At 41.9% G+C, this 27,396-nt stretch overlaps 1 protein-coding gene across 1 annotated transcript in view; it reads left to right on the forward strand.

The window, feature by feature from the left end:
* The window catches only part of LOC130603762 (ubiquitin-associated protein 2-like), a 150,599-nt gene that overhangs the window by 22,647 nt on the left and 100,556 nt on the right, over positions 1-27,396 (forward strand). The window contains exons 2-7 of the mRNA XM_057417774.1: positions 7,455-7,594; positions 10,911-10,988; positions 12,467-12,577; positions 19,442-19,604; positions 25,786-25,840; positions 26,312-26,415. Of these exons, the coding sequence (XP_057273757.1) occupies positions 7,455-7,594; positions 10,911-10,988; positions 12,467-12,577; positions 19,442-19,604; positions 25,786-25,840; positions 26,312-26,415 (651 nt within the window). The remainder of the gene's footprint in view (positions 1-7,454; positions 7,595-10,910; positions 10,989-12,466; positions 12,578-19,441; positions 19,605-25,785; positions 25,841-26,311; positions 26,416-27,396) is intronic.

Below are 27,396 nucleotides of genomic sequence, written 5' to 3' on the forward strand. Positions count from 1 at the left end.
TACCTACTTTCCATTTTTAAGTCTAGTTATTTGCTTTATAAGGAAGTGCTGCAATTAATAATTTTCTTAGCTACTTATTGATCAAGGGGGTTCTTTTTTGTTTTTGGTGTTTAAATGCAGTGTACTGAGAGACGATCTTTCTGTGGGGGTGCTAGACTACATTAGTGGAAAAAAATGCTTACAGCTATCTTGTGCACTTTTTTTTTTTTAATTGTCATGAAAGAAAGTATGACCACCATTCTTTACACAACAGTTTTGGGGAGTCTAGTCTCTTTCTTTAATGCTTTCTCCTCCTTTTCTGCTAGTGCTCTAAGGGTCTGTTTTATTTAATGTGTATCTATTGCTAAAACATACAGCTGTTTTGTCTGATTGTTAGAATTGCAATGTGTCTACAAAGTCAGGTATTAATCACAGTGGGCTATTTCCAGACAATCATATTTGAAATTATTAGCTTGTCTTTCAGAGAGGTTAGTGCTCTCTATCATGTTCTCTGTTCTGTATTTTTTTCATTTCTTTTTGTGTTAGGCTCAAATCATGATGACCTGACTGATAATTTAGAATCATAGAATAATTAGGGTTGGAAAGGACCTTAAGATCATCTAGTTCCAACCCCCTGCCATGGGCAGGGACACGTTATGTTAAATCATATCACCCAAGGCCTCGTCCAACCTGGTCTTGAACACTCCAACAAACAAACAAAACCTGAAAAAATGCTGCCAAAGACAAAAAATCCAAAGGTCACTATTAGTGTATATAAACTTAAATTTGCTTTTTGATATTGGCAGTCCAGTCAGCAAGGCTGATAAAGCAGATTTTAATGCAAAGAGCAATAGACAGTAATTTCTACTGCAAACTCAGCTGAAGATTTGTCCTGGGTTCAGCAGTAGCAGTCATTTTTCTCCTTCTTAGTAACTGGTGCAGTGCTGTGTTTTTGACTTTCAGCCTGGGAACAACGCTAACACTGATGTTTTTAGTTGCTGCTAAGTAATGTTTACTCTGACCAAGGACTTTCTGAGTCTCATGCTCTGCCAGTTAGGAGGGGAAGCTGGGAGGAAGCAGAAACAGGACACCTGACCCAAAATAGCCTAAGAGGTATTCCATACCATAGCCCGTCATGCCCAGTATATAGAGTAGGGGCAGTTACCCAGAAGGGCTAGATCGCTGTTCGGTTTGGGCTGGGTATTGGTTGGCAGGTGGTGAGTGGTTGTATTCTCTTCCCTTGTTATTTCCCTTATCATTATTATTATTGGTGGTAGCAGTAGTGGTTTTGTGTTATACCTTAGTTACTGGACTGTTGTTATGTCAACCCATGGGAGTTACATTCTTTCTCTTCTCCTCCCCATCCCTCCAGGAGCTGGGGGAGGAAGGGGGGGAGTGAGCAAACGGCTGCATGGTTCTGGGTTGCTGGCTGGGTTTAAACCATGACAGTTCTTTGTGGCACCCAACATGGGGTGCGAAGGGTTGACATAACGACACATCTGACTGGAGTGTGTCTAATTGTATTTGTGAAAAGCATTCATTGTTTTGGATTAGTAGTCACTCGTCACAATGCTGATTTATTGGCTCTCGAAGTTGATGCTCTTGATCTCGGAGTTTCAGCGTGTCATACCTTACGGCTAGTATTTGCTGTTTTATTGTTTTTCAGATGGGGGCCCTGGGCTAAGGTTCTTGTTTTGCTGTACTTCATGGCAATGATTTGTAATACAATAGACTCATTGATCATGAATCTGGGCTGGTATGTGTTCCCAGTGTTGTCATCACCTCTTTACTTTTGGAGGCGTGTAATAGAAGTGATTAACAATTGCAAATCTTCTTTTTCCCTCCTTGGGTAGTCAGCCTATGAAGGAGACATTCCCTTACAGCCTCTGCTTCCCCACCAGACTAATTACAATGGCAGTATATTCTGGAAGATTTGAAGATCCTGAATATCCTTTCAGTGCCCTTGAAAGCACCCTGCTCCTTTTGCTGGGAGCCAGCTTGTTGCTGCATATGCTCTCTATGTTTTGCCTGTGGCGTGACCAACCTGAGAATGCCCGATCTTGTGTGATAATGGAAGCTAAGCAGGGTCTGTCTCGTGTCTTACCTTGGATTAGCCGACGATATAGGAGGACCACCAAGAGATTTTCCCTGAGGATGGACAGTCATGAGTGGCAGGGTGTGTGAGACAGTATGGGCAAGTATCTAGTCCAGTGGGCCCCTCCAGTGCTTTGGAAGCATCGGAGATGGAAGGCAGCTGTATGGAGTCCCCAGCAACAAGCTGCAGAAATTGCTGAAGGAGAGGGTGAATCGAGTCAGTTTGCCGAGGTGAAAGCCATCCAGCTGGCCTTGGACATTGCTGAATGAGAAAAGTGGGCAGTACTTTACCTCTATACTGACTCATGGATGGTGGCAAATGCTCTGTGGGGGCGGTTGAAGCAATGGAAACAAAGCAACTGGCAATGCAGAGATAATCCCATCTGGGCTGATGCACTGTGGAAAGATATTGCTGCCCGGGTGCAGAACCTGGTGGTGAAGGTACGCCATGTCGATGCTCATGTACCTGAGTCGGGCCACTGAGGAACACCAGAACAACCAACAAGTGGATAAAGCTGCTAAGATTGAAGTGACTCAGATGGACTTAGATTGGCAATATAAGGGTGAATTGTTTTTGGCCCGGTGTGCCCATGACACTTCAGGCCATCAGGGCAGAGATGCAACATATAGATGGGCCCGTGATCGAGGGGTGGACTTAACAATGGACACTATTGCCCAGGTTATTCATGAGTGTGAAACATGTGCTGCAATTAAACAAGCCAAGCGGTTAAAGCCTCTTTGGTATGGAGGACGATGGTTGAAGTATAAATATGGGGAGGCCTGGCAGATTGACTATATCACACTGCCGACATCCTGCCAAGGCAAGCACCATGTGCTTACCATGGTGGAAGCAACCACTAGATGGCTGGAAACATATGCTGTACTCCACGCCACTGCCTGGAACACTATCCTGGGCCTTGAGAAACAGATTTTGTGGCGACACAGCACCCCAGAGAGAATTGAGTCAGACAGTGGGACTCATTTCTGGAATAACCTTATAGACACTTGGGCCAAAGCGCGTGGCATTGAGTGGGTATATCACATCCCCTACCATGCCCCAGCCTCTGGGAAAATCGAATGGTACAGTGGGCTGTGAGCAATGGGTGGTGGGACTTTCAAACATTGGGCTACACATTTACCAAAAGCCATCTGGTCCGTCAACACCAGAGGATCTACCAACAGGGTTGGCCCAGCCCAGTCAGAACTTTTACGTACTGTAGAGGGGGATAAATCCTGTGGTGCACATAAAGAATTTGCTGGTGAAAAGGGTCTGGGTTATTCCTCCTTTAGATAAAGGCCAACCCATTCATGGGATTGCTTTTGCTCAGGGACCCAGATATACTTGGTGGGGAATGTATGAAGATGGGGAAGTCCGCTGTATACCTCAAGGGAATTTGATTTTAGGGGAAAACAGCCAGTGAACTTAACTGTATGCTGTTGCCTGCTATGTAACACTTTTATAGCCCATCAACTAGATGTCTTCAGGTCACCAGTGACTGGCCCTGACTTTCTTCCGACCATCATTTCAGCAGAGAATGAACTTTGATGAAACCAGACGAGCTCAGCAGTGACCATATGAGTTCCACGATGTCATCAGCAGGCAACAGTCCAATACTGCACACCTTCTCTCCTGCTCTAAAAGACGGTTACAAGAGATGGAGCCCGACATCATGGACCAGATGAACTCAGCAGCTTTATAGGGATTGGTCCATGCACTAAGGAATGATATCTGTATGTGTGTGTGTGTATATATATATGAGAGACAAGAATGATGGTATATTGAAAAATGTGGGATCTGAGCATGATGTGAATGATATGGAATAAGGGTTGGATACTGTCCTGGGTTCAGCTCTAACAGTCATTTTTCTCCTTCTTAGTAGCTGGTGCAGTGCTTTGTTTTTGACTGTCACCCTGGGAACAGTGCTGATAACACCAATGTTTTTAGTTGTTGCTAAGTATTGTTTACTCTGACCAAGGACTTTCTGAGTCTCATGCTCTGCCAGGGAATAGGGGAAGTTGGGAGGAAGAAGGGACAGGACACCTGACCCAAACTAGCCAAAGAGTATTCCATACCGCAGCACATCACGTGGTGTGGACTGGGGGCAGTTACCTGTAAGGGCTCGATCGCTGTTCGGGTCAGGCTGGGCATCTGTTGGCAGGTGGCGAGTGGTTGTATTCTCTTCCCTTGTTATTTCCCTTATCATTATTATTATTGGTGGTAGCAGTAGTGGTTTTGTGTTATACCTTAGTTACTGGACTGTTCTTATCTCAACCCGTGGGAGTTATATTCTTTTGATTCTCCTCCCTATCCCTCCAGGAGCTGGGGGAGGATGGGGCGGGGGGGGGGGGAGTGAGCGAGCGGCTGTGTGGTTCTGGGTTGCTGGCTGGGTTTAAACCAGGACAAGATTGTCCATAGTGTGTTTAAAATATTAGTGGACAGCCATGACCAGATAGCCAGCAATAAGTGTTGAACTTGCTCTTCAGACCATCTCCACATCAAGCTCCATTCTCTGAAGGCCTGTGTGTTCTGGGGCTTAGAAGGCAACAAAGTTAGACTTCTTTGAGAGACTAGGAGACAGATTGGCTTTGGTGAACATATTCATAAAGGTGGAGTAATAGTGTTCCAATTCAGCTCATACTACAATTACTTCCTGGTAAAGGCAGGCCTTTTCTTGTTAAATATTTAAGAGTTTGTGGAAATATGTGTTCTCAGATTTCATTGAATGCTTAACTAGCACATAAAGAAATTAAGTGTTGGGCTTCAATTTTGGCCAACAAAAATGTATTTCTAAAGTGAAGAAGAGATTTAGATGATAATGGGTCTGTCTTAATCTAGATGAGGTTCCCAAGTGAGACAGGGGTGCACAAAATCACAAAATGGAATATAGAAATCTTTAGAATTAGTTTTAAGTAATGTTAAGTTTGATGGCTTTGTAACAGTAGCAATGGAAAACTACTGAGGTGCATGTTACATAGAAAAAAATAGAGTGCAGCTAGAGAACATACTGAGAATTCTTGTACAAGATAAATCGTTATAGTTGTGACATAGTTTAAGAAAAACAGTCTAGAAGAACAGGACACAGGGATAAGGAGTATCTGGGAACCACAGGTGTCCAGGATGGGCTACAGTTAAACTAACTGATAAGTAGGAGGACAGGAGGATTATTATGTCTCTGGTGCTAACGAACCAATTAAACTGGTATGAGCATCTACTGCGTGTGCTTCAAAGGCTGCCAAAAGCAATGAAGATTGTTGGAAGAAGTAAACGACCCTCAGAGACCACCACCACAATTCTGTGCGCATGCGGGGAACTTTCTGGAAAATTATGTAATCCATATGTAGCCTCATGAATATATATGTATGCCCAGGGACTATATAAGGACGGCTTGTGTAGCACTATGGGGACACACGTTACAAGGAGCTATCCCCCGTATCTCCTGGCGCTGCAATAAAGAATACCTGCTTGTCAGCTTGAAAACTTTGTTGGCAAATTTGTTCCTGGAGTTTTCTCCAAATCACAGGTATTGACAATCAGTGTTTAAATTGAAGCATCTCATTGCAATTACTGAGTACCCATTACGTGTGAGTGGTAGTGAGCAGGTGGGTATTGAACATATCCACGTCTATGTGGTCACAGCAGTTTGCTCAATTTTTATTGTTCAGCGTTACTGTGCACTGAGCTCAGTGATAGCCAGCCTTCACCAAGGCTGCTGCCCTGACAAGGTGCATGCTGAGACACATTCATACATTGGGGCTGCAGTAGAAGCGTTTTGCTGCTTCTTTGTACATCTCCTTCTACCCAGGTGCACCACTTGCAGGTTGTCCTTAATTCCCTAAATGTGCAGTTTTGCTTCCAAGTGTAATGGTGACAGAAGTCAGGTAGTTGAGTGACTGTTCTGATCAGCTGAGAGATCTGTTTTCTCTTATCATACCTATTCTAAACTGTGCTTATCAATTAGCCTTATGTTAGATGCTGTACAAGCACGGGGGAAATAATAAATTCCTTGTTTCAAAGTAATTTTCATGCTAGAGGATAGAAGAGAATAAAAGCTGACTGCCTCAAACTGGGTAGCAGTGATGTGTGTGATATTTGTGTTTTCTTTAGGGTTTCTTTGTTGCCATGCAACAAAGGTATGTTTAGAGCAAGGTAATAGGTAGTTTTGTAAGTCATTTCTGTAAATATGAGGGAGAACAAAAGAGAAATAGTAGCTGGATTTAAAGGTAAGGATCATCTCATAAATGAGAGGCGAGAAGTAGATTTGATGTTAGTCATGACCTCCATATGTGTGCAGGTGTTGTAGTTTAAGCCCAGCTGGTAACTCAGAACCATGCAGCTGCTCACTCACTCCTCCCCTTCTCCCCTGCTCCTGGAGGGATGGAGAGGACAATCGAAAGAATGTAAATCCCACAGGTCGAGATAAGAATAGTCCAGTAACTAAGATATAATACAAAACTACTGCTACCACCACTAATAATAATGATAAGGGAAATAATAAGTGGAGAGAATATGAAACTAAGAGGGGAAAATGAAAAGAATAAACACATGTGATGCACAATACAATTGCTCACTACCCTCTGATTGACACCCAGCCCGACCCAAGCAGTGATCTGGGCCTTCTGGGTAACTCCCCCAGGTTTATATACTGGGCATGATGTGCTGTGGTATGGAACCCTAGTTCCGGTCAGGTGTCCTTTCTCTGCTTCCTTCTGGCTTCCTGTGCCCCTCCTCACTTGCAGAGCATGAGACAGAAGAAGTCCTTGGTCGGAGTAAGCATTACTTAGCAACAGCTAAAAACATTGGTGTGTTATCAGCATTGTTCTCAGACTAAAGTCAAAAACACAGCACTGCAGCAGCTACTAAGAAGGACAAAAATAACTTACAGCTGAACCCAGGACAGCAGGAAAGCAGTTTGATGATGGGGAAGAGAGGAACTGACACGTTTGTGAATGTGATTTTTTTTGCGTTAGTGTTCTGAGAGGGTATGAGAGTGATTAAATTCCAGGCATCAAATCAAGACAGCAGGCATTACAGAAATTGACAGATTGATACAGCTGGAGCTGAAATTTCAGTAGATGGAAAAGTCTATATGTTAAATCACTGTGAAAAGCTATGATATTTAGATGTCCTCTGGAAGTACAGATCTAGGCAGATCCAAATCAGCTGACAAAAATGTGTTTTATCCATTGCATTTCCCCCTTTATAGTAAAGACTGAGATAAATCCAATAATAGTGTATTAAAACTGCTTTCTCGAGAGTCTCTGCATGGGGTTCGGGTTAAATGCAGGAAGAGTTCAAGTTACTGCGTTTGTATGGTAACTGGGTATCGAATCAGTACCCTGTCCTAACTCATGCTCTTTTTTTTTTTTAATTTTCCTGTCAGATTTTCTGTTTTGTACATACATTGTTTTGTATATACTATATATGATGACTTCAGTGGTCGGTGAACGTACCCGGGGCGCTCGGGACAAAACACAAATTTCAGCCACACAGCCAGCACAACCACAGAAGCAAGTAGTACAGGTATGTAATACTATATAATTTGAGTTGAAAGTGTGCATGTAATGATATGTATTTCTTCATAAGTCAATAAAAACTGAGAAAAGATGGGGGAGGAATTACAGACTCTTTTGGAAGAATGTGTGTGGATTTAGAAAGCAACTTTCAGCAGATAAAATTGAATTTCGTTTTGTTTTATAACAAGGCTACAGGAATACAGTTAGCAGGTTGACAGAAGTGGTGGTTTTCCCTTTTTTGACATTTGTAAAACAGCAGTGGAGTGTTCTGCCCAGTTTGGGGTTCCATGGAACAAGGCAGACATTGGCAGATAGATCAACAGAAATGTATGGGGGTTTACTATTCGATTACTTGGATTCATTTTTTTTTTTTTACTATTTACTATTACTATTCGCTTACTATGGATTCATTTTTCCAAATGTAGAATAATGTTGCTTTCCCAAATGGAGATTTCATATCATAATGTCTCATTGATCATCATTTCAGTTATTTAAGAAATTGCATCACAGTTCTTTTGCATTGCTTCTGGATAATAAATATACCATTTTATTATAAGATCTGGACCTATTACTGTCACTTAATTTTGTGTTTTGCACACTTCTGTTCTCTGGTAGTTTGAAGTTGTTAATTTCCTGCATTCTGTTATGCTGCAAAAATAATATATCCTGTAAGGTTGAACAAAATTTTAGCTGTATTAAGATGCTGCTATTTTCTTATAGTTGCAATTAAAACTTAATTATACTCTTTTGTAGGATACTACAATGTTACTTGTAACGCTGGTGCCTTAAAAATAACCACCAGTTGCTGGGGAAAGAAACCAAAACTTGGTGACACTGATTTGGTGTTTGTATAGTAAACACCTCTTGTGGCTTTGTTGGCTTTTTTTCTTCTGAATCTTCAGTTTTCATCTGGGTGTAATCCACTGGCATAAACATTAGTGATATCGCACCTACTTGTTTCTAAGCTCTCGCCTTACACAGGAAAACTGAAGATACTGTCAAACATTTGATATTGTCATAAAATTGGTATATTTTTGTCTTTTAACATTGACTTGAAAAAAGTTGGTTTATAGAAAAAAATGAAAACGGTTTCCTGTTTCTGGTCAAATATGCTGTCATGTCTACAGAAATTGCGTTGTCTAAACGTTTTTATTCTGGATACCTTTAAAGGAAATCTCTTCACTAGGTTAAAAGTTGCAGTGGGCCTGAGGAGGCTTAAATCAGAGTGAGAAGATAGATCAACAGGGCTTAATGTCCTGAAACCAGCAGACCTTTTGCTTTTGCTCTTTGCTGAGCTCTCAGCAGACACCAAGAGCGAGCTCCTTCGCACAGAGTACTGTGCTTGCCAGGAGGCTTTCATAGAGGGTGGGAGGGGTGGTACCAGGGCTGTCATGGGGTATTCCAGAGCAGGTTCTTCCCTGTGTTACCAACTGATGTATGAAGCTATCAGCATGACACTTTGAAAATGTGAAGTAGTGCAGAGTCCTTAACTCCATTACGAATGCTAATTGTCTTGGAACATAGCCTCTGAGCACAGCAAATGTTGCTTCTCTCAAGGAACTGGGACAGCTTCAGTAACTTCTCAGCAGATAAGCAGCTGGTGGTATATGGTGGAGTAATTTTTAGACTCTTCTCAGGATTTACACTTAGTTACCTCCTCTAGAGCTTGTATTTATTTAACTCCAAAAGTGAAGCAGTTTGAGGCTGATTAAGTCTGAACTCATGAGGCACAAAATTTCATGTGGGTATCCTGTGAAGTGAGACTGAAAGGTGTAAATCAACCAGTTGCCCAGGATGAATCCTTTCCATCAAGAATTTCAGTGGATAAAGTAGTTCCCCTTCTCAATGAAGAAGTCATCTGCAGCACATCAACTCGCATTTTGGGTCTTGGCTCTCTTCAGTATCAGCCTTCTCTAGTATGAGATGGTAGCCTCTTCTGTTTGAGCACAAATCAAATTAGGTCCAGCAGTTATCTTTGGTATTTTCATGGGAGTGCAATTGAATTAGACTGCAAATGCCACAATATGAAGAGTGGCCTGTATGATGAGATGTTAATGTTCTTGAGTTGCTTTCTCTCTGGGGCCTATTTGGATTTATGGCACTGTCCTGGGTTCAGCAGTAGCAGTCATTTTTTCTCCTTCTTGGTAATTGGTGTAGTGCTGTGTTTTTGACTTTCGGCCTGGGAACAGAGCTGATAACGCTCAAATGTTTGGTCTGGCCAAGGACTTTGTGAGTCTCATGCTCTGCCAGGGAGGAGGGGAAGCTGGGAGGAAGCAGAGACAGGACACCTGACCCAAGCTAGCCAGAAGTATTCCATACCACAGCACGTCATGCCCAGGATGTAACTGAGAGTTACCCGGAAGGGCTGGGAGACTGCAGGGTTGGAGGAGGTATTGGTCAGAGCTTGGTTGGGCTGGGGGGGGGCAAGTTATCGGTTGGCTGGTGCTGAGGTGTTGTATTCTCTTCCCTTGTTATTTCCTTTATCATTATTATTATTGTTGGTAGCAGTAGTGATTTGTGTTCTACCTTAGTTACTAAACTGTTCTTATCTCAGCCCATGGGAGTTGCATTCTTTTGATTCTCCTCTCCGGGAGATTTCCCTCTGGGAGTAGGGGGAGGGAAAGAAGGGGTGGGGAGTGAGTGAACAAGTTGCCTGACTGGGTTTAAACCATGACAGGCACTTTACTGCATCCATCTATTTTAGTCTTTCAGGTTTTTGAGAAGTTGCCAGCATGGATTTGTGGTCCAGAAACATTACGTCAGTAGCAAGATCCTTTAGCATTTTTCAGAGACCAGTATTTGCTTATAAAGAAAATAAGTGCAACTGTTCACTGGCAAAATGTTGAGGCAAGACTTGATTTCTTCTTAAGTGCTTGTAAAACTAGAGTCAGGTTATTGGGAGAGTTGTGGAAAGTAATGGGAGCAGGAATTGTCAGATGTGGTTAATTTAGAAATACGGTGCCAGTTTGCTATGATAAAACTCTAATTCTGGAGTGGTAGATACTAAATAAAAGTAATAATATCAAAGTGTAGGCTTCTGTGATAAATTCTACTTTATTATATGGTTGTCTTGTCTATGTGGTGACCTTTAACTGTGGTTCAAACAAGTTAGAACATTTTGAAGTTGCTTCTATCCTAGCTACCTTTTTGACTATAAAATGGGCATAGAGGAGATGTTAATCCCCTCCCCATAGCACCTCTGTGCTTGTTGCATATGTTCTTTTTGAGACTCTGGGAAAAAAAAAAAAAAAGACACTAGGAGATACTTAAAAAAAATATATTGTTACCTTCTGTGTACTTTATTGGATGTTTGGGTTTTACAGGCAACAGCAGAACAGATTCGCCTTGCTCAGATGATCTACGATAAGAACGATGCAGATTTTGAAGATAAAGTGAAACAAGTATGTTTGTTATGGTACAGAGTTCTTATGCCCTGCAATAATAAGGTGTTCCAAAGTTGGTTTACATTTTGGAGCTAGAGTGTCTGTTTCTGATTTAGACGAAACCTTTTTCAGAAGGACATAAGTTTAAGTAGGAAAAAGTGCTCTTATTGCACTGTAAAGTCTGTTTACAAGAAATTGTGTGGAAACATACACACACATATATATAGTTATATATCTCTGGCTGTATAGTTACACTGGTGTATTTTCCTTTGTAGACAAGCCTTTAAGCCAAGGCTCATACCTTCTGGAAGAGACATCAGCAAAGATAACTCTAGTATGGTCCTGATGCTTAATGTTTGTCAGAATACAGAGTGCATTTTGCTTGTCCACATGTACACTCACATGGAAAAAATGTCACCTGTGTAAACTGAGTTTGCCAATATCTTGGCTGTTTTTCAGGAAAAGTAAAAATCTAATATCTTGAAAGTGAATTGAAGTGTTGTTAAAAAAAATAAATAATCTGACCTTCCAGATCTGTATATGTGTTAAAATTACAGCATTATACTATGAAAATGAAATCATTTCCTCTACCATGCTGAGTTTTGGGTGTAGATGCTTGAGCTTCCATTACTGAATTATAGCTGAGACCATTAATTCCAGCAGTATTGAGAATTCAGGTCCCTGTTCTGCTGTGGATATCAGTGATTTTGTCCTACCGAACGCATCACAACTCATGAAGGAGTACACCCAGGAGAGAAGAAGTATTGTGAATGCATTAATGCAGCAGAGGATCAGATTTTTTGATTTCCTTTGTAAAATCTTCTCTGAAGTATTAAGTGCTTTTTGTTCTTGTAATAAACTTGTTCTGTTGCTCATGTTTTTTTGTGGGGGGTTTTTTGTTTTGTTTTGTTTTTTTTTCTTTGGGTGGAGTTGCTGGATGTCCCATGACAAGACTGTTTCTATCCCACACACCTCAGGATGTGTACCACAGGCCCATGGAGCATAATTCCATACTAGGTCTCCTTAAGCAGCTGTCACTTATGCCTTTTGTGTGGCCTTATGCTGTGAAATGGATCGAGAGCACTGATCTGGCTGAAAAATAAATTCTTTTCTTAATCTGGATGTTTTTCCAGATGGATCTGTTCTCTGCCATGGCATACCTTATATCTGTTCTCACACAGTGGGATAAAGAGGGTGATGTTTGGGGAGAGAGAGGATGATACTGGAGTTATCCTGGTCTCTTGCATCTTTACCCTCATATGCTGCTGTCCCAGGAGTGACAGCATTTGCTGTGAGCATAAAGTGAAAGGGGAAAAAAAAAGTGTGAGAGAGTGCTTTCTTGATTACCATTTAATTTGTGTTTATTTAGGATTTTAGTTTGCTTTGATGCAGTAACTATGTACTTTTTTAGAATCTGTGGCGGTGCTAACTCTATTTGTTTTTTTTTTTTGTAATGACAATTTGGATATTTTAACATGTCTGACTCTTACTGCCAGCTTATCGAAGTGACAGGGAAAAACCAGGATGAGTGCATAGTGGCACTACATGACTGTAATGGGGATGTGAACAGAGCAATCAACATACTGCTGGAAGGAAGTTCAGACACGGTAAGTTTTTACCTTCGTATTAAACCACTCTGTTTGCTGTGCTTTTCTACTTCTTAAAAGTGATTGGCAAAGTCATATTTTGGAGGCTTTTGATTTCCATCTTTCCATTAAAATTCTTCTGAGGGAAATGGAGACTAGAGCAGCTTCTCTACTGCATGCATGCTTTAGAATAGGCTGAACCTTGAAAATATGGGTGTTCAGCTGGTCTCTTGCAGAGTCATTCTGGCTTTCATTTACATGCAGCAGTTTTAAATCTGCAGCAGAACTCGATGCTCTGTCAGACACAGGCCTGGTTTTTCTGCAGTGTTTGTACTTACTTTGTAGCACCTCTGCAACCCTGAGACCTGAGTTTGGCACAGAAGGCAGTCTTTATAAACCTTAAAGGGCAGGCAGATATTTTCAGTTATGTAACTTCTGTAGGTTTTGCGTTGTCAGTATTGAAATTGGAGGAGGTTTCTGCATCTATATATAAATGCTCAGAGCAATGTAGTGATATTCCAGCTGCTCCAGCCAATGAGCTGGCTTCATTTGGAGCTCAGCTCACATGCCTCTATACAAATGCCTGTAGCATGGGGAACAAACAAGAGGAATTAGAGTTGTGTGCACGTCTACGGGGGTGTGATATAATAGGCATCACAGAAACATGGTGGGATGGCTCCTATGACTGGCGTGTTGGAATGGAAGATTACAGGCTTTTTAGAAAAGACAGGCCTGGCAGGTGGGGAGGGGGAGTTGCTCTTTATGTTAGGGATAGGCTGGAGAGTATGGAACTCTGTCTGGGGACAGGTGATCAGTCAACAGAGAGTTTGTGGGTCAGGGTTAAAGGGAGAACAGTGATAGGAGACATTACTGTGGGGATCTGTTAAAGACCACCTGGCCAAGAGGAGCCTGAGGATGATGCACTCTACAGTCAGATAGGAAAAGCCTCACGCTCACAGGGCCTTGTTCTCATGGGGGACTTCAACCATCCTGATATCTGTTGGAGTGAAGGTACAGCCCAGCACAAGCAATCCAGGAGGTTCCTCGATTGTGTAGAAGACAACTTCCTTCTGCAAGTAATAGAGGAGCCGACAAGGAGAGGTGCCATGCTTGACCTCGTGCTCACCAACAGGGAAGGGCTCATTGGAAATGTGACTCTCCAGGGCAGCCTTGGATGCAGGATGGTTGAATTTGAGATCCTCAGGACAGTGAAAAGAGCATGCAGCAAGCTCACTGCCCTGGACTTCAAAAGAGCAGACTTTGGCCTCTTCAGGAACCTGCTTAGGAAGGTTCCATGGGATATAGCTCTAGAGGGCAGGGGGGCCCAAGACTGTTGGTTGATATTCAAGGATCACCTGCTACAACCTCAGGAGTGTTGCATCCCAACTAGAAGGAAGTGCAGCAGGAGGGCCAGGAGACCTCCTTGGATGGATAAGGAGCTGCTGAGAAAAATTCAAAGGAAAAAAGAGGCTTATAAAAGCTGGAAGCAAGGACAGGCGGCCTGGGAAGAATACAGGGATGTTGTCTGGGAAGCTAGGGACCAGGTTAGGAAAGCTAAGGCTCAGTTAGATTTAAACTTGGCTAGGGGTATTAAGGATAACAGGAAGGGATTCTATAGGTATGTAGCGAATAAAAAACAGACTAGGGAGAATGTAGGCCCCCTCCGGAAGCTCTCAGGAGAACTGGCTACACAGGATTTGGAGAAAGCTGAAGTTCTGAATGACTTCTTTGCCTCGGTCTTCACTGCCAAAGGCTCTGACCACACCATCCAAGTCTTGGAAGGCAGATGCAGGGACTGTGAGAATGAAGACCTTGGGCCCACTGTAGGAGAGGATCTGGTTTGAGACCATCTTAAAAACCAGAACGTGCACAAGTCCATGGGTCCTGATGAAATCCATCCACAGGTCCTGAAGGAGCTGGGAAATGAAGTTGCTAAGCCACTGGCCATCATATTTGAAAAATCATGGTATTCAGGTGAAGTTCTCGACGACTGGAAAGAGGGAAATATAACCCCCATTTTCAAGAAGGGGAAAATGGATAATCCAGGGAATTACAGACCAGTCAGTCTCACCTCTGTGCCTGGCAAAATCTTGGAGCAGATTCTCCTGGATGGCATGCTAAGGCACATGAAAAACAACAAGGTGCTTGGTGACAGCCAGCATGGCTTCACTAAGGGGAAATCCTGCCTGACCAATTTGGTGGCCTTCTATGATGGGGCTACAGAACTGATGGACAGGGGCAGAGCAGTTGATGTCATCTACCTGGACTTGTGTAATGTGTTCGACACTGTCCCACATGACATCCTTGTCTCTAAATTGGAGAGACATCAGTTTGTTAGATGGACCACTCAGTGGATAAAGAACTGGCTGGATAGCCACACACAGTGAGTTGTGGTCAATGGCTCAATGTCCTGCTGGAGACCAGTAACGAGTGGTGTCCCTCAGGGATCGGTGTTGGGACCTGTCTTGTTTAACATCTTTGTCCGTGTCATAAACATTGGGATTGAGTGTGCCCTCATCAAGTTTGCTGATGACACCAAGCTGTGTGGTTCGGTTGATAGGCTGGAGGGAAGGAATGCCATCCAGAGGGACCTCGACACTCTTGTGAGGTGGGCTAATGCCAACCTCATGAAGTTTAACCATGCCAAGTGCAAGGTCCTGCACCTGGGTTGGAGCAATCCCAGGCAAAGCTACAGGTTGGGCAAAGAATAGATTCAGAGCAGCCCTGTGGAGAAGGACTTGGGGGTGTTGGTTGATGAGAATATGAACATGAGCTGGCAGTGTGCGCTTGCAGCCCAGAAAGCCAACCATATCCTGGGCTGCATCAGAAGGAGTGTGACCAGCAGGTCGAAGTAGGTGATCCTGCCCCTTTACTCTGCTCTTGTGAGGCCTCACCTGGAGTATTGTGTGCAGTTCTGGTGTCCTCAACATAAAAAGGACATGGAACTGTTGGAACAAGTCCAGAGGAGGGCCACGAGGATGATCAGGGGACTGGAGCACCTCCCGTATGTAGATAGGCTGTGAAAGTTGGGGCTGTTCAGCCTGGAGAAGAGAAGGTTGCGTGGAGACCTCATAGCAGCCTTCCAGTATCTGAAGGGGGCCTATAGGGATGCTGGAGAGGGACTCTTCATTAGGGACTGTAGTGACAGGACAGGGGGTAACAGGTTCAAACTTAAATAGGGGAGGTTTAGATTGGTTATAAGGAAGAAATTTTTTCCTGTTAGGGTGGTGAGGCACTGGAATGGGTTGTCCAGGGAGGTTGTGAGTGCTCCATCCCTGGCAGTGTTCAAGGCTGGGTTGGATGAAGCCTTGCGTGGCATGCTTTAGCATGAGGTGTCCCTGCCCATGGCAGGGGGTTTGGAACTAGATGATCTTGAGGTCCTTTCCGACCGTAACGATTCTATGATTCTGTCTGATAGTTGAACTGAGAACGCTACTAATGGCTGAAGAGGATAGAGCAAGTAGATGCTCCTTTCACTGTGTTGCTCATTTGTAGGAATAGTGAAAAACAGAAAGAGAAGACTAAACAGTGTGCACAGAGAAGTTTTTTACTCCAAGAGATATCATTAAAATGTCTTGCTGCAGTTTAAGTTTTTGCTTGAGGGACTTCTTACAGTTTATTCAGGGTATTAAACTAGATTCCATCTCACCTAAATTGGGAAAGAAACCTGGGCTTCCTTTCTTAATGCTGCAAATTCAGTATTTTTCTGTCATTTGTCAGGATGTGTGCTCTGGTTTATTGTTAATGAAGAAATTTACCCTGTCCTGGTTTTAGCAGTAGCAGTCAGTTTTTGTCCTTCTTGGTAGCTGGTGCAGCATTGTGTTTTGACTTTCAGCCTGGGAACAGTGCTGATAACACCGATGTTTTTAGTTGTTGCTAAGTAATGTTTACCCTGACGAAGGACTTTGTGAGTCTCATGCTCTGCCAGGGAGGAGGGGAAGCCAGAAGGAAGCAGAGACAGGACACCTGACCCAGACTAGCCAAAGAGGTATTCCATACCATAGCATGTAATGCCCGGGGTGGGGTGTAACTGGGAGTTACCCAGAAGGACACGGGGTCTTCTGGGTCGGACTCGTTTTTTGGCGGGTGGTATTGTATTCTCTTCCCTTGTTATTTTGTCTTATCATTGTTGTCGTTGGTGGTAGAGGTGGTGATTTGTGTTGTACATTGGTTGCTGGACTGTTCTTGTCTCAACACATGGGAGTTGCATTCTTTTGATTTTCCTCCCCATCCCTCTGGGAGCAGGGAAGGGGGGGGGGGAAGGAAAGAAAGAGGGAGGAAAAAAGGGGGGGGGGGGAGTGAGTGAACGAGCTTTCTGGCTGGGTTTAAACCATGACACGCCCTAAATCTAGGATACATACTGTTATACTTGGAGGATTTTCTTTTCTATCCCCTTTTAGTTTCTAAGAATCGAGGTCATCTAAAACAGAGAAGTATATAATACTGAGTGAGCTGGTGAGTTGGGAGTAGAAGAGAGCATCTCACCCTGATTAAATCTCTCTTGGTAATGTGCTGGGTTTGCATTCTCTTGTACTTCTCAGATTTGCTATTTTCTAGTTGAAAATAGTTTTCTGGTTGATAGGGAATGCTAAATGCTTCCTTTAGCAAATTGTTATAAGTGATCATGTCATGGAAGAAACTTTCTGAATTCTTTATTCAAGTAGAAGCAATGTATCCGTATGTTCTGCTTTTTTGACAAGTCCCTCTGGACCCACTGCTCTCTATAGGCAGAATGAAACTCAAACAAATACAGAGAACTTAAAGGGCCCAAGGAAGGAGTGTTAATTAGAAGGGGTTCTCATCAGAGCATGAAGAAACTTATTTTTCTTCGTGGAAGTTTGTGGGCCTCCAACTTGAAGGGTTTATTTTAAGGGCAGTATACTCCAGAACAGTTTAACTGTGGATCTGATGTAAAGTCGGAAATAGAGGTGATACTAGTTGTGAATGTGGATTCCCAGAACTCTCTTTCTAGTTCCACTCTGCTTTGACACACTATAAGTTTGGGGGTTTTTAACTTCATTTGGAAGAAGATGTGTCTATCCAATTTGGGGAATTTGCAGGGCAAGGAGTAATAGCTACAATGTCTAATTATAACTTCTTTGGTACTCTGCTGGTTTTGGTGTGGTGGTTTTTTAATTTTTTAATGCTCTGATCTTTAAGGCTTTATGCTGTATGAATGTTAGTCTTTATGAAGACTTTTTACTTGCAACAGTTGTGCCAGTCTGGCTTTGGATAAACAGAGGCTTGTGGATGAGAGTAGAGAAGGACATGTTTTTTTTTTTTTCCCCCTCAAGACTTCTATTCATTTAATTTGAATACAGGCATGAGATCCATTTTATGCTCAATGATGTTTTACTTCCTAAACCTTTGAAGATAGAACAAAGGGGACCTTTCAGATTTTTCTTCTTTCTAAGATCAGGCCTGCAAGGCAGCTTCTGTTACGTATTTTCAGAGGTCAGGCTCAGAACTGTCAGTTGGGTTGCTTCAGGCATCCTCAGCTGAAATTGTAATCAGTTAGCTCCCTTACAAAAACAGGCAGCTTCAATAGTCTATGGTGGATTCCCATGCCGAGAGGTAGAATCATTTTATTTTAAAGACAGAATTTAAAGCCGAAGCCTGATGATTGGACCTCGGTCCCTTATCTTGTTTAAACATAGGGTTTTTTCCAGTGTTTTGCTGCATGTGATGAGCTGTAGCTGTTAGGAGTGGATGGTCAGGCTTATGGCCCCAGTTTTCCCAGTTTGTTCTGCAATTCTTTCTCTTGGTGCTTGAATTCTACTTTGTCTGAATATGGGTTTTTTTCTTGGTTTTTTGTTTGTTTGTTTGTTTTGTTTTGTTTTTTTTGTTTGTTTGTGTCCTGGGTTCAGCAGTAGCAGTCATTTTTTCTCCTTCTTAGTAGCTGGTGCAGCACTGTGTTTTTGACTTTTTTCCTGGGAACAGCGCTGATAACACCGATGTTTTTAGTTACTGCTCAAATGTTTAGTCTGACCAAGGACTTTGTGAGTCTCATGCTCTGCCAGGGAGGAGGGGAAGCCGGGAGGAAGCAGAGACAGGACACCTGACCCAAACTAGCTAAAGAGGTATTCCATACCACAGCATGTCATTCCCAGGATGTAAACTGAGAGTTACCCGGAAGGGCTAGTTCACTGTGGGGTCGGGCTTGGTGTCCGTCGGAGGGTGGTATTGTATTTTCTTCCCTTGTTATTTCCTTTATTATTATTATTATTGGTGGTAGCAGTAGTGATTTGTGTTATACCTTAGTTACTAAACTGTTCTTATCTCAACCAGTGGGAGTTACATTCTTTTTGATTCTCCTCCACATCCCTCTGGGAACAGGGGGAGGGAAAGAAGGGGGGAAGTGAGAGAGAGGCTGCATGGCTGATTTATGGCTGACTGGGTTTAAACCACAACAGTTTGTTTATTTTTTTTCCCCCTAGGCCATGTGCTTATTCTCTTATTCTCATCAGTCTCTTGTTCAGTGATGTTTATAAGCATATTTTCATTTCCTTGAGGGAAAAAGATAGCTCTGTGCATCTTCCCTTGCTATAGACTTATGGAAGTAGTTGAGAGGGAAAATGTTGCTTGCTTTGCAGATTTTCTGTGTTGTGGTTCCTTGAACTAGTTAAAGTCTGTTATAGCCTCATCTCTCTATGATGCATCATCTTAAGGTCCTTTTGAACCCTAACCATTCTATGTTTCTATATAAAAAAATAAAACACACCCTGGTTTTTCTTTTCCATTTGCATCAGTGTCATTTGCAAGGCATTACATTATGTGATGTTATGCAAATACTCCGCCCCCCAAATTGGAGTGGTGTGAGGTGGAAGTATGGATTGAGACCTGTCTCTTTCTTTTTGACTTTTATATCTAATTCTATCCAAATAGACTTCTTGGGAGACTGTAGGGGGAAAGAAGAAAAGCCTTGGAAAAGAAAGTTCAGAGAACAGAGAAAAACGAGGGGACAGAGAAGTGAGTCGCGGACGGGGAAGTTCCAACGGACGGGGAAGTTCCAACAGATGGGGAAGAGGAGGCAGCCATGGCCAAGAGTGTACGTATAGGGGTTCACGTCTATAGATTCCAACACTTCTTGCAACTGAAACTGGCTGAGAGCAGATGCTTAGTGCTGAAGGGATCATAACTTGTTTTTGTGACAGGTATGCTTGATCTGTCTACATGAGTTGGTTTGGAGATGGTCTGTGTTTGTTCAGACACTCAATTTAACTTTCTGTCCTTTTTTGAGTAATTTATCTTGTACAAATTGCTGTTCTTTATGTAAGTTTTAGAATCTAGTCTTTGTAAGACTGCTGGAGAGCAAGTATGTTCCTGCACAGCTGATATACCTTTTTGTTTCTTTTAATGAAAACATTATTCAGCTTTGTCTCCATCTCCTTTTATGAGTGGGAGAACCTGAAGATGTTCTCATCTTCTCATAAGAGGAAGACTGGGATCAGTATTAATCTCTAGCATATATTACTCACATAAGCCAACCAAAGGCGAGTTTCTACAACAGGGAAAATTCTTTGAGTTGAAATGTTTAAACACTTGCTACAGTTTATACAGGTGCATCTGATGTTTCCAAGTTAGGTAGCATCATGTTAGATTGCCACTGAATGCATGTTGCTTTTTTCTGTAAGTATTATCAGCAGTATCAAAGTTGTATACACTGCCAGTAAGGGTCATACACAGCACTGATAGATGAGCAGAGAAATGGAAATGAAGAAAATATGTTTAGCTTTTCACTTAATTGCAGGAAAAATTTTTACAATATTAGCCAACTCTTCTAATTCATTATTGGAATATATTAAAGTATTGTGCCAGTGAAGACACTGTGAATCTAAGCTATGCTTAGAAAAAACTGAAATTGGATCAGTCAAAATATATGTGAGGGGCAAAATTTTTGCAAGAGCCAGATGCTGCTTGTCTCTTTCTGTAAACTGAAATTCAATATTTGTCAACCATCTGAAAAATCTTTATATTTGCTTCCCAGTCCAAGCCCAAGCAGGTGAGATGGTGCCATTGGTGTGGGACTGGTACTGATTTCATGTCCTGAAATGGAACTCTCCCATTTATTTCTTTAAATGCTTCTTTTTAAGCATTTGTTGGTTATCCTTTAATTCCATAAGTGCTTCAGCCACCTTTGATTTAGGTACATTCCTCTCACTTTTATCCCTTTTCATTTCTTGGTCTCAGAACAACTTAAAAGAATTCACCCAAATCATCTTTATGGTAATTTCCTGTGTAGCAGGCTGGTGTGCTCTGGATATGGAGAGCTGCTTTCTCAGATCAACTAATGGCAGCCTCCTCTGAATTGGGAGCGCACTGGGCTCCTCAAGATGTTCCTTGGCAGCAGGAGAGTACAAGATTTCATCTGTAGGACTCTTGGGGGAGGGATTTGATATGTACTTGTGCTGTTTCTTTGGGGTGGATCTGGTTGTCAGGCTTGCCTTCTGGTTTTGGTACCCACTCAGAGAAAATAAAAGTCACCTTAGAAGCTTTTTGGTAAGAGAAGGAATTTGGCATGGAAGAATTGATGAGGATAAGTGTGGAAAGAGAATACTGTGGAATACTGGGTACAACTCTGACCCTATCCTGTAGAAGAGATAGGAAAGATGTTGAAAATGGATTTCATATGGAATCAAGGGATGTGTAGTTGGTTTGGATTTTCACAGGTTGGAGTGGAAAGAGGCTTGTTTTTTCTTAAAGCAGGAAGAATGAAATTGAGTGGTCTAGGTACAGTGCAGATTGTGTAGGGAAGTGGGTATTAAATGAGTTAAATTGATACAGTGCACAGCAGAGCTAAGTTACTGAAGTAATGTGTGACTTGACTTTGGAAAAATTTTGCATTCAGGGGAGTCACTTCTCTTATGAATGACTAGTAAGGAGTCAGTCAAAGACAGGCACATCCTTATGCAAGGACATGTAGCTTCCAGAGGGCTGCAAGAATGACTTTCTTGTGCCTGTGAATCAAATGGGATGTGCGGATAGGTAGATACATTGCAGAGTAGGGTGTGGTATAGGTCACAGCTACAGTTTTTGGTATGTTAGTGCTGTTAATTGATGGAATGTAAGTTTTTTTGGAATTTGCTGTATAAAATAATCCTTTATACTCACATTATAAATATCAAGGCAGATTTTTTCTAAATACTTGGCTAATCTCAAATGCAGTCCATTATTTGCTTTGTAACCTTATACACTGCTTTTGTTGTTAACAATGTAGCTCTCTAGATTAATGTCATAGCACTTAATCATCAAATCAAACTGACATATCTGACTGAAGAAAAAGAAAAAACTTCAATTTCTGTTCAGTGGCTTAGTGTACATAGAATTACTGTATCTCTAACAAATATCTTAGACTGTGCATTCATGTGTGCAAATTATCTTAATGAAGTGTTCTCAACCGTTTGTGACGAACCTGTTTAACAACTTCACGTTCATTGTAGGCTCAAATTTAAACAGGGGAGATTTAGGTCAGATATAAGGAAGAAGTTGTTTACTGTGAGGGTGGTGAGGCACTGGAACAGGCTGCCCAAGTGTCATGGTTTAAGCCTAGCCGGTAACTCAGAACCACACAGCTGTTCGCTCGCTCCCCCCCTTCTTCCTTCCCCCCTGCTCCCAGAGGGATGGGGAGGAGAATTGAAAGAATGTAAATCCCATAGGTTGAGATAAGAACAGTCCAGTAACTAAGATATAATACAAAAATACTACTACTACCACCAATAATAATAATGATAAGGGAAATAACAAGGGGATAAAATATAAAACTAAAAAGGGAAGGGAAAAAACCCAACAGTAAACTCAAGTGATGCACAGTACAGTTGCTCACTACCCGCTGACCAGTACCCAGCCCATCCTGAGCAGTGATCTGAGTCTTCTGGGTGACTCCCCCCAGTTTATATACTGGACATGATGTGCTGTGGTATGGAATACCCCTTTAGCTAGCTACTGGAGAGGGTCCAGTGGAGGGCAATAAGGATGATCAGGGGTCTGGAACATCTTTCTTATGAGGAGAAATTTTGGGAGCTGGGCCTGTTTAGTTTAGAGAAGACTGAGAGGGGGATCTCATTAATGCATATAAATATCTCAAAGGGGGGTACCAGGAGGATGGTGCCAGACTCTTTTCAGTGGTGCCCAGCAACAGGATGAAGAGCAATGCCCATAAACTAAAGCACAGGAAGTTTCACCTTAACATGAGGAAGAACTTCTTTACGTTGAGAGTGGCAGAGCACTGGAACAGGCTGCCCAGGGGGGTTGTGGAGCCTCCTTCTCTGGACACATTCAAAACCTACGTGGATGCATTCCTGTGTGTCCTGGGTTCAGCAGTAGCAGTCATTATTCTCCTTAGTACCTGGTGCAGTGCTGTGTTTTCAACTTTAGTCTGAGAACAGTGCTGATAACACACCAATGTTTTTAGTTGTTGCTAAGTAATGTTTACTCCAATCAAGGACTTTTTCAGACTCATGCTCTGCCAGTGAGGAGGGGCATGGGAGGCTGGGAGGAAGGAGAGACAGGACACCTGACCCAAACTAGCCAAAGGGGTATTCCATACCACAGCATGTCATGCCCAGTATATAAACTGGGGGGAGTTACCCAGAAGGCCCAGATTGGTGCTTGGGTGGGTCTGGGTATTGGTTGGTGGGTGGTGAGCAATTGTATTGTGCATCATTTGTGCTTGTTTTCCTTTTCTCTTCTTAGTTTTATATTCTCTCCCCTTTTTATTTTCCTTATCATTATTATTATTATTGGTGGTAGTAGTAGTATTTTTGTATTATACCTTAGTTACTGGACTGTTCTTATCTCAACCTGTGGGATTTAAATTCTTTCGATTCTCCTCCCTATCCCTCCAGGAGTGTGGGGGAAGAAGCGCGGCGGAGTGAGTGAGCAGCTGTGTGATTCTCGGTTACTGGCTGGGCTTAAACCACAACAGTGTGTAACCTGCTCTAGGTGGCCCTGCCTTGGCAGGGGGGGTTGGACTGGATGATCTCCAGAGGTACCTTCCAACAGTAATGATTCTGTGTGCAGCTGCAGCTAGGAAAGCCAACAGGATGCTGAGTTAAATCAACAAGGGCATCGCCAGCATAAAGATGTCATCCCCCTCTACTTAGCATTTGTCAGGCCACACCTGGAATACCATGTTTACTTTTGTTCCCTGCTGTACAAAAAAGTTGTTGACAGGCTGGAGATGGTTCAGAGAAGGGCAACAAATATTATCAAAGGACTGGGAAGACTGCCGTATGAGGAAAGGCTGAGAGAACTGGGTTTGGTCAGCCTTGTGAGAAGGTGGCTCACGGGACACCTTATCACTATGTTCCAGTATTTAAAGAGTGTCTACAAAGAAGCTGGAGGCTCCCTTTTTACAAAGAATCACATGGAAAGGATGAGTGGTAGAAGTTATTCCCAGGGAGATTCCAGTTGGACACAGGAGGAAAATTTTTCACACTTTTAAGATTTACCTGGACAGGGTGCTGGGACATCTAGCCTAGGTCATGCTTTGCCAAGACAGGTTGGACCAGATGATCCTTGAGGTTCTTTCCAACCTGGTATTTTATGATTCTGTCACTGAAAGTCAGGATAATAAAACTCCTTAATACCAATGTAAAGTTAAGAAGCAGGCACTTCTTTATTGCAACTCTGGGTGCTAGGTGAATTTTTCACAAATCAAGCACATTCCATGCCAATTTCGTCATTACATTTACACACAAAAATTACAAGTTAGTCCACTCCTGGTTACGATGATTGGTTAGTAATTTGCATATAATTATAATATCTGCTGTGTCATTCTCTTCTGTTACTATGCTTGCATGGAGGAAGGGTCCTTCACCTGGGCAAGGGTCTTCTCGGTCTGTGGGTGTATTTTTCAGTATTATAATGTGAGTATAATGAGGATAGTTCATCTAAAGGACACCCTAATCTTAGTTTGTTGCCAGGTTGGCTGGCTAGATATTTACCTTGCGAGGTTGTCAAATAACTCATCCTATATACAGTAGACCCTAGGTGCTCTGGTTTTGGTCTAGAGAGTAAGGACTAAGGCTAACATGTAACAGAGAACAGGGACTTAAAGCAACACAGTGGCAGATTTCAAGTAACACAGCAACCCATGCTAACATAAAAGCTAGCTTCTTAAATCAAGGTGTTCCTATAGCTACCTGTTTCACAAACAAACATAATATAGAAAGATTCAATAAAACTTAAGATAATCTGCAACAATTCTATGAATTACCACATAATTTTGTCATTAAAATAAGCATCACTTTGCTCTCAGTCTGCAGCTTCTTGTAATACAAAATACTATTCATAGTTTTCCTCAAAGAAATCAACAAACTGGAGAAACCTCAGATATTGAGGTCCTAAAGAGGAGGAGATTTAAAAATAAAACAAAAAATACAAACAAACAAACAAAAACCCCACCCCAAACCAAAAAACTATATAGAAAAATGCTGCATATAAGAAATAGTTTCTAACAGTTTCTGTAGACGTGTGCTTTATGGATGATTAATAAATAAGTTTTTTTGCCTTGTTGGTGCTATGCAACATGGGAAAATAAAGCCATTCATTGTATCAAGAAGCTTGTAAACAGGCTGGTAGCTTAAAATTGGAGGCAACAAATACTTGTTGAAATAGAAATTAATGTTCTTTCATGTGATAACAAGGTGGTTTGAGTAATTTGAATTGGGTAATTTTCATGTCAGTAACTGATTAAGGGGGAAGCAGAAGGAATGTGTAGTCACAGGTTTGCAAAAGCACAGGAGGGTAGGGGTGAGCCGGTGGGCTGAGTCAGAAGGAAGCAAATGGGATATTTAAACTTTCTCCTTATAGATAAAAAGTGGTGGGGAATTTCTTGATAGATGGGAGTATACAGGGAGTCTGGGATTCTAGAGCATCTTAGCAAGAGTGAGTAATTATAGATTAAGTTTTGAACTATGTCTAATGATTTTGCAATAGCCATTTCATGTAGGGTGGGTCTTTAGGTAAGTCCTTTTGGCATTTGGAGCTACTTCACTAGATACAGAAAAGATAGCAAAGAATTTTCAAGTCCTCCTGGAAGATGTTCTCCTAGATGAACTGTGGTTTACTTGCGTGTGTTAGGGAAAAATTCTTCTGTGAGGAAATTTGGGAAGTAAATGATATTTAAGTTTTCTTTTTCAACCATGGTATTTTCTAATGTGACAGACTAGCGATTGGTGGCTCTTCTGCTGTTGCTGTTACTTGTTAAATGGTGTTTTCTCTCCTAGTGTTTGGACGTGGCAGAGGGAGAGGAGCGGGGAGGTTTTCAGCCCAAGGCATGGGGTAAGAAACATGCAGAGCACAGATTTTGGCAATGATCAAACTCAGTGGCAATATTAATTAACTATATTAATATTGCCTCTGTATGTATTAATATTTCTATGTGTTTGATATCCCAATATGGATGCAAAAAATCATAGGTTTGTTAGAGGATTAATGGATTATTTTTGTTTTGTAATTATACACACATATAAACCTAATGTAAGTTTACCCAATGTCAGTATCTCATACTTGGAGAACCTATTTGTACCTATCAGTAGCAGCCGCATAGTGCCTTGGAGGCTGAAAGTTCTGTGCCTCCTTTTTCCCCTTTTTATCTATGTCTGCTCATAGAGGAAAAAAAATTCTTTGAAGCAAAAACTATGTGGAAATTGAGATGTTAAATTTAATACAACTTCAGCTAAAAATGATGACACTTGTGTTCAGTGAATGACCCATGTGTTCTCTTCCATTTCTTAACCCTAAAAACTCTAGGACATTTAACCCTGCAGACTATACGGACTCTTCTGCCACTGATGGCTTTGGGACAAAATCAGATATTTGGGAGACTGGTCAGAATGATGCAGATGATGGAACTGGTAAGATGCTTCAAGAAGTGGAAGGATTGAAATGAAGAACTGTAGCAAATTGCAGTTAAAATAACCATTCTATTAGTGTTCAGTGAACTTCTGAAAATGTAAATACATCTCAGGCGACACAAATATTAGTTCACTTTTATAGCTCATTTGCTACTGATATGCAGAGTACATGCTGTAGCCTGAGTGACTCTGGTTAGAATGAAGGGAAGAAAGTTTGCCTCTTTTGTTTGTTTGTTTGTGTTTGTTTGTTTGTTATTAGTACTAACAATTCCGGGAGAGACAAAGGGATTTGAAGAGTTATTGGAAGAACCTTGATTGTGAAGAAATGTTTAGATATCTGAAGTACTGCTTAAAAGCTTACCTAATGTAGTTAAGGAGTGTAAATTCTCGGTGATACTGGGATAGCTTTGGCAGCCCCACCTGTACCGCACAGGAATGTAAGGATGTGAGGTTGTGATGGAGGAGAGTTCCAAGATCTGACACCTTTGAAAAGAATTATTAACTAAAGCATGAGTAGGCACTTGAATGGAAGCCAAAAGAACAGTCTGTCTGTCTGAAGATAGAGGCAGCTGTGTTTTTTTTTTTTTTGTATGAAATTTCAAGTGTGAAGTTATGCGCTCCCAGCTAAGGGCAAGGCACAGACATAGTTTGGAAAGGAACCACTTAGCAATCATCTCATGGCGATTCAGAAATGAAGAATGTGACCTGCTTGTCTGTGATTGGGAAAACAGGATACCTCGCCACTTCCCATACTTTGTGACAAGAGATGAAGACAAAGGAAACCCAGTGTCAGGATGGAGAAATTAATGTATGTTATTGTCCACACTTGGGAACCTTCGAGTGATAGGAGACTTTTTTTTTTTTTTTTTTTTACCCCAGCAAAGGGGAACTTTTCTGATCTCTTCATTGCTGAAGCCTATTCAGATGATTTTTCATCAACCTCTGTGTCAAGGGTGGAAGGAAATGATACTGGAGGGCAGT

The sequence above is a fragment of the Pezoporus wallicus genome, unplaced genomic scaffold (assembly GCF_028554395.1).
Source record: "Pezoporus wallicus isolate ANWC-B61680 ecotype Strahan unplaced genomic scaffold, APGP_CSIRO_Pwel_v1 contig_2545, whole genome shotgun sequence".
Classification (NCBI taxonomy): Eukaryota; Metazoa; Chordata; class Aves; order Psittaciformes; family Psittacidae; genus Pezoporus; species Pezoporus wallicus.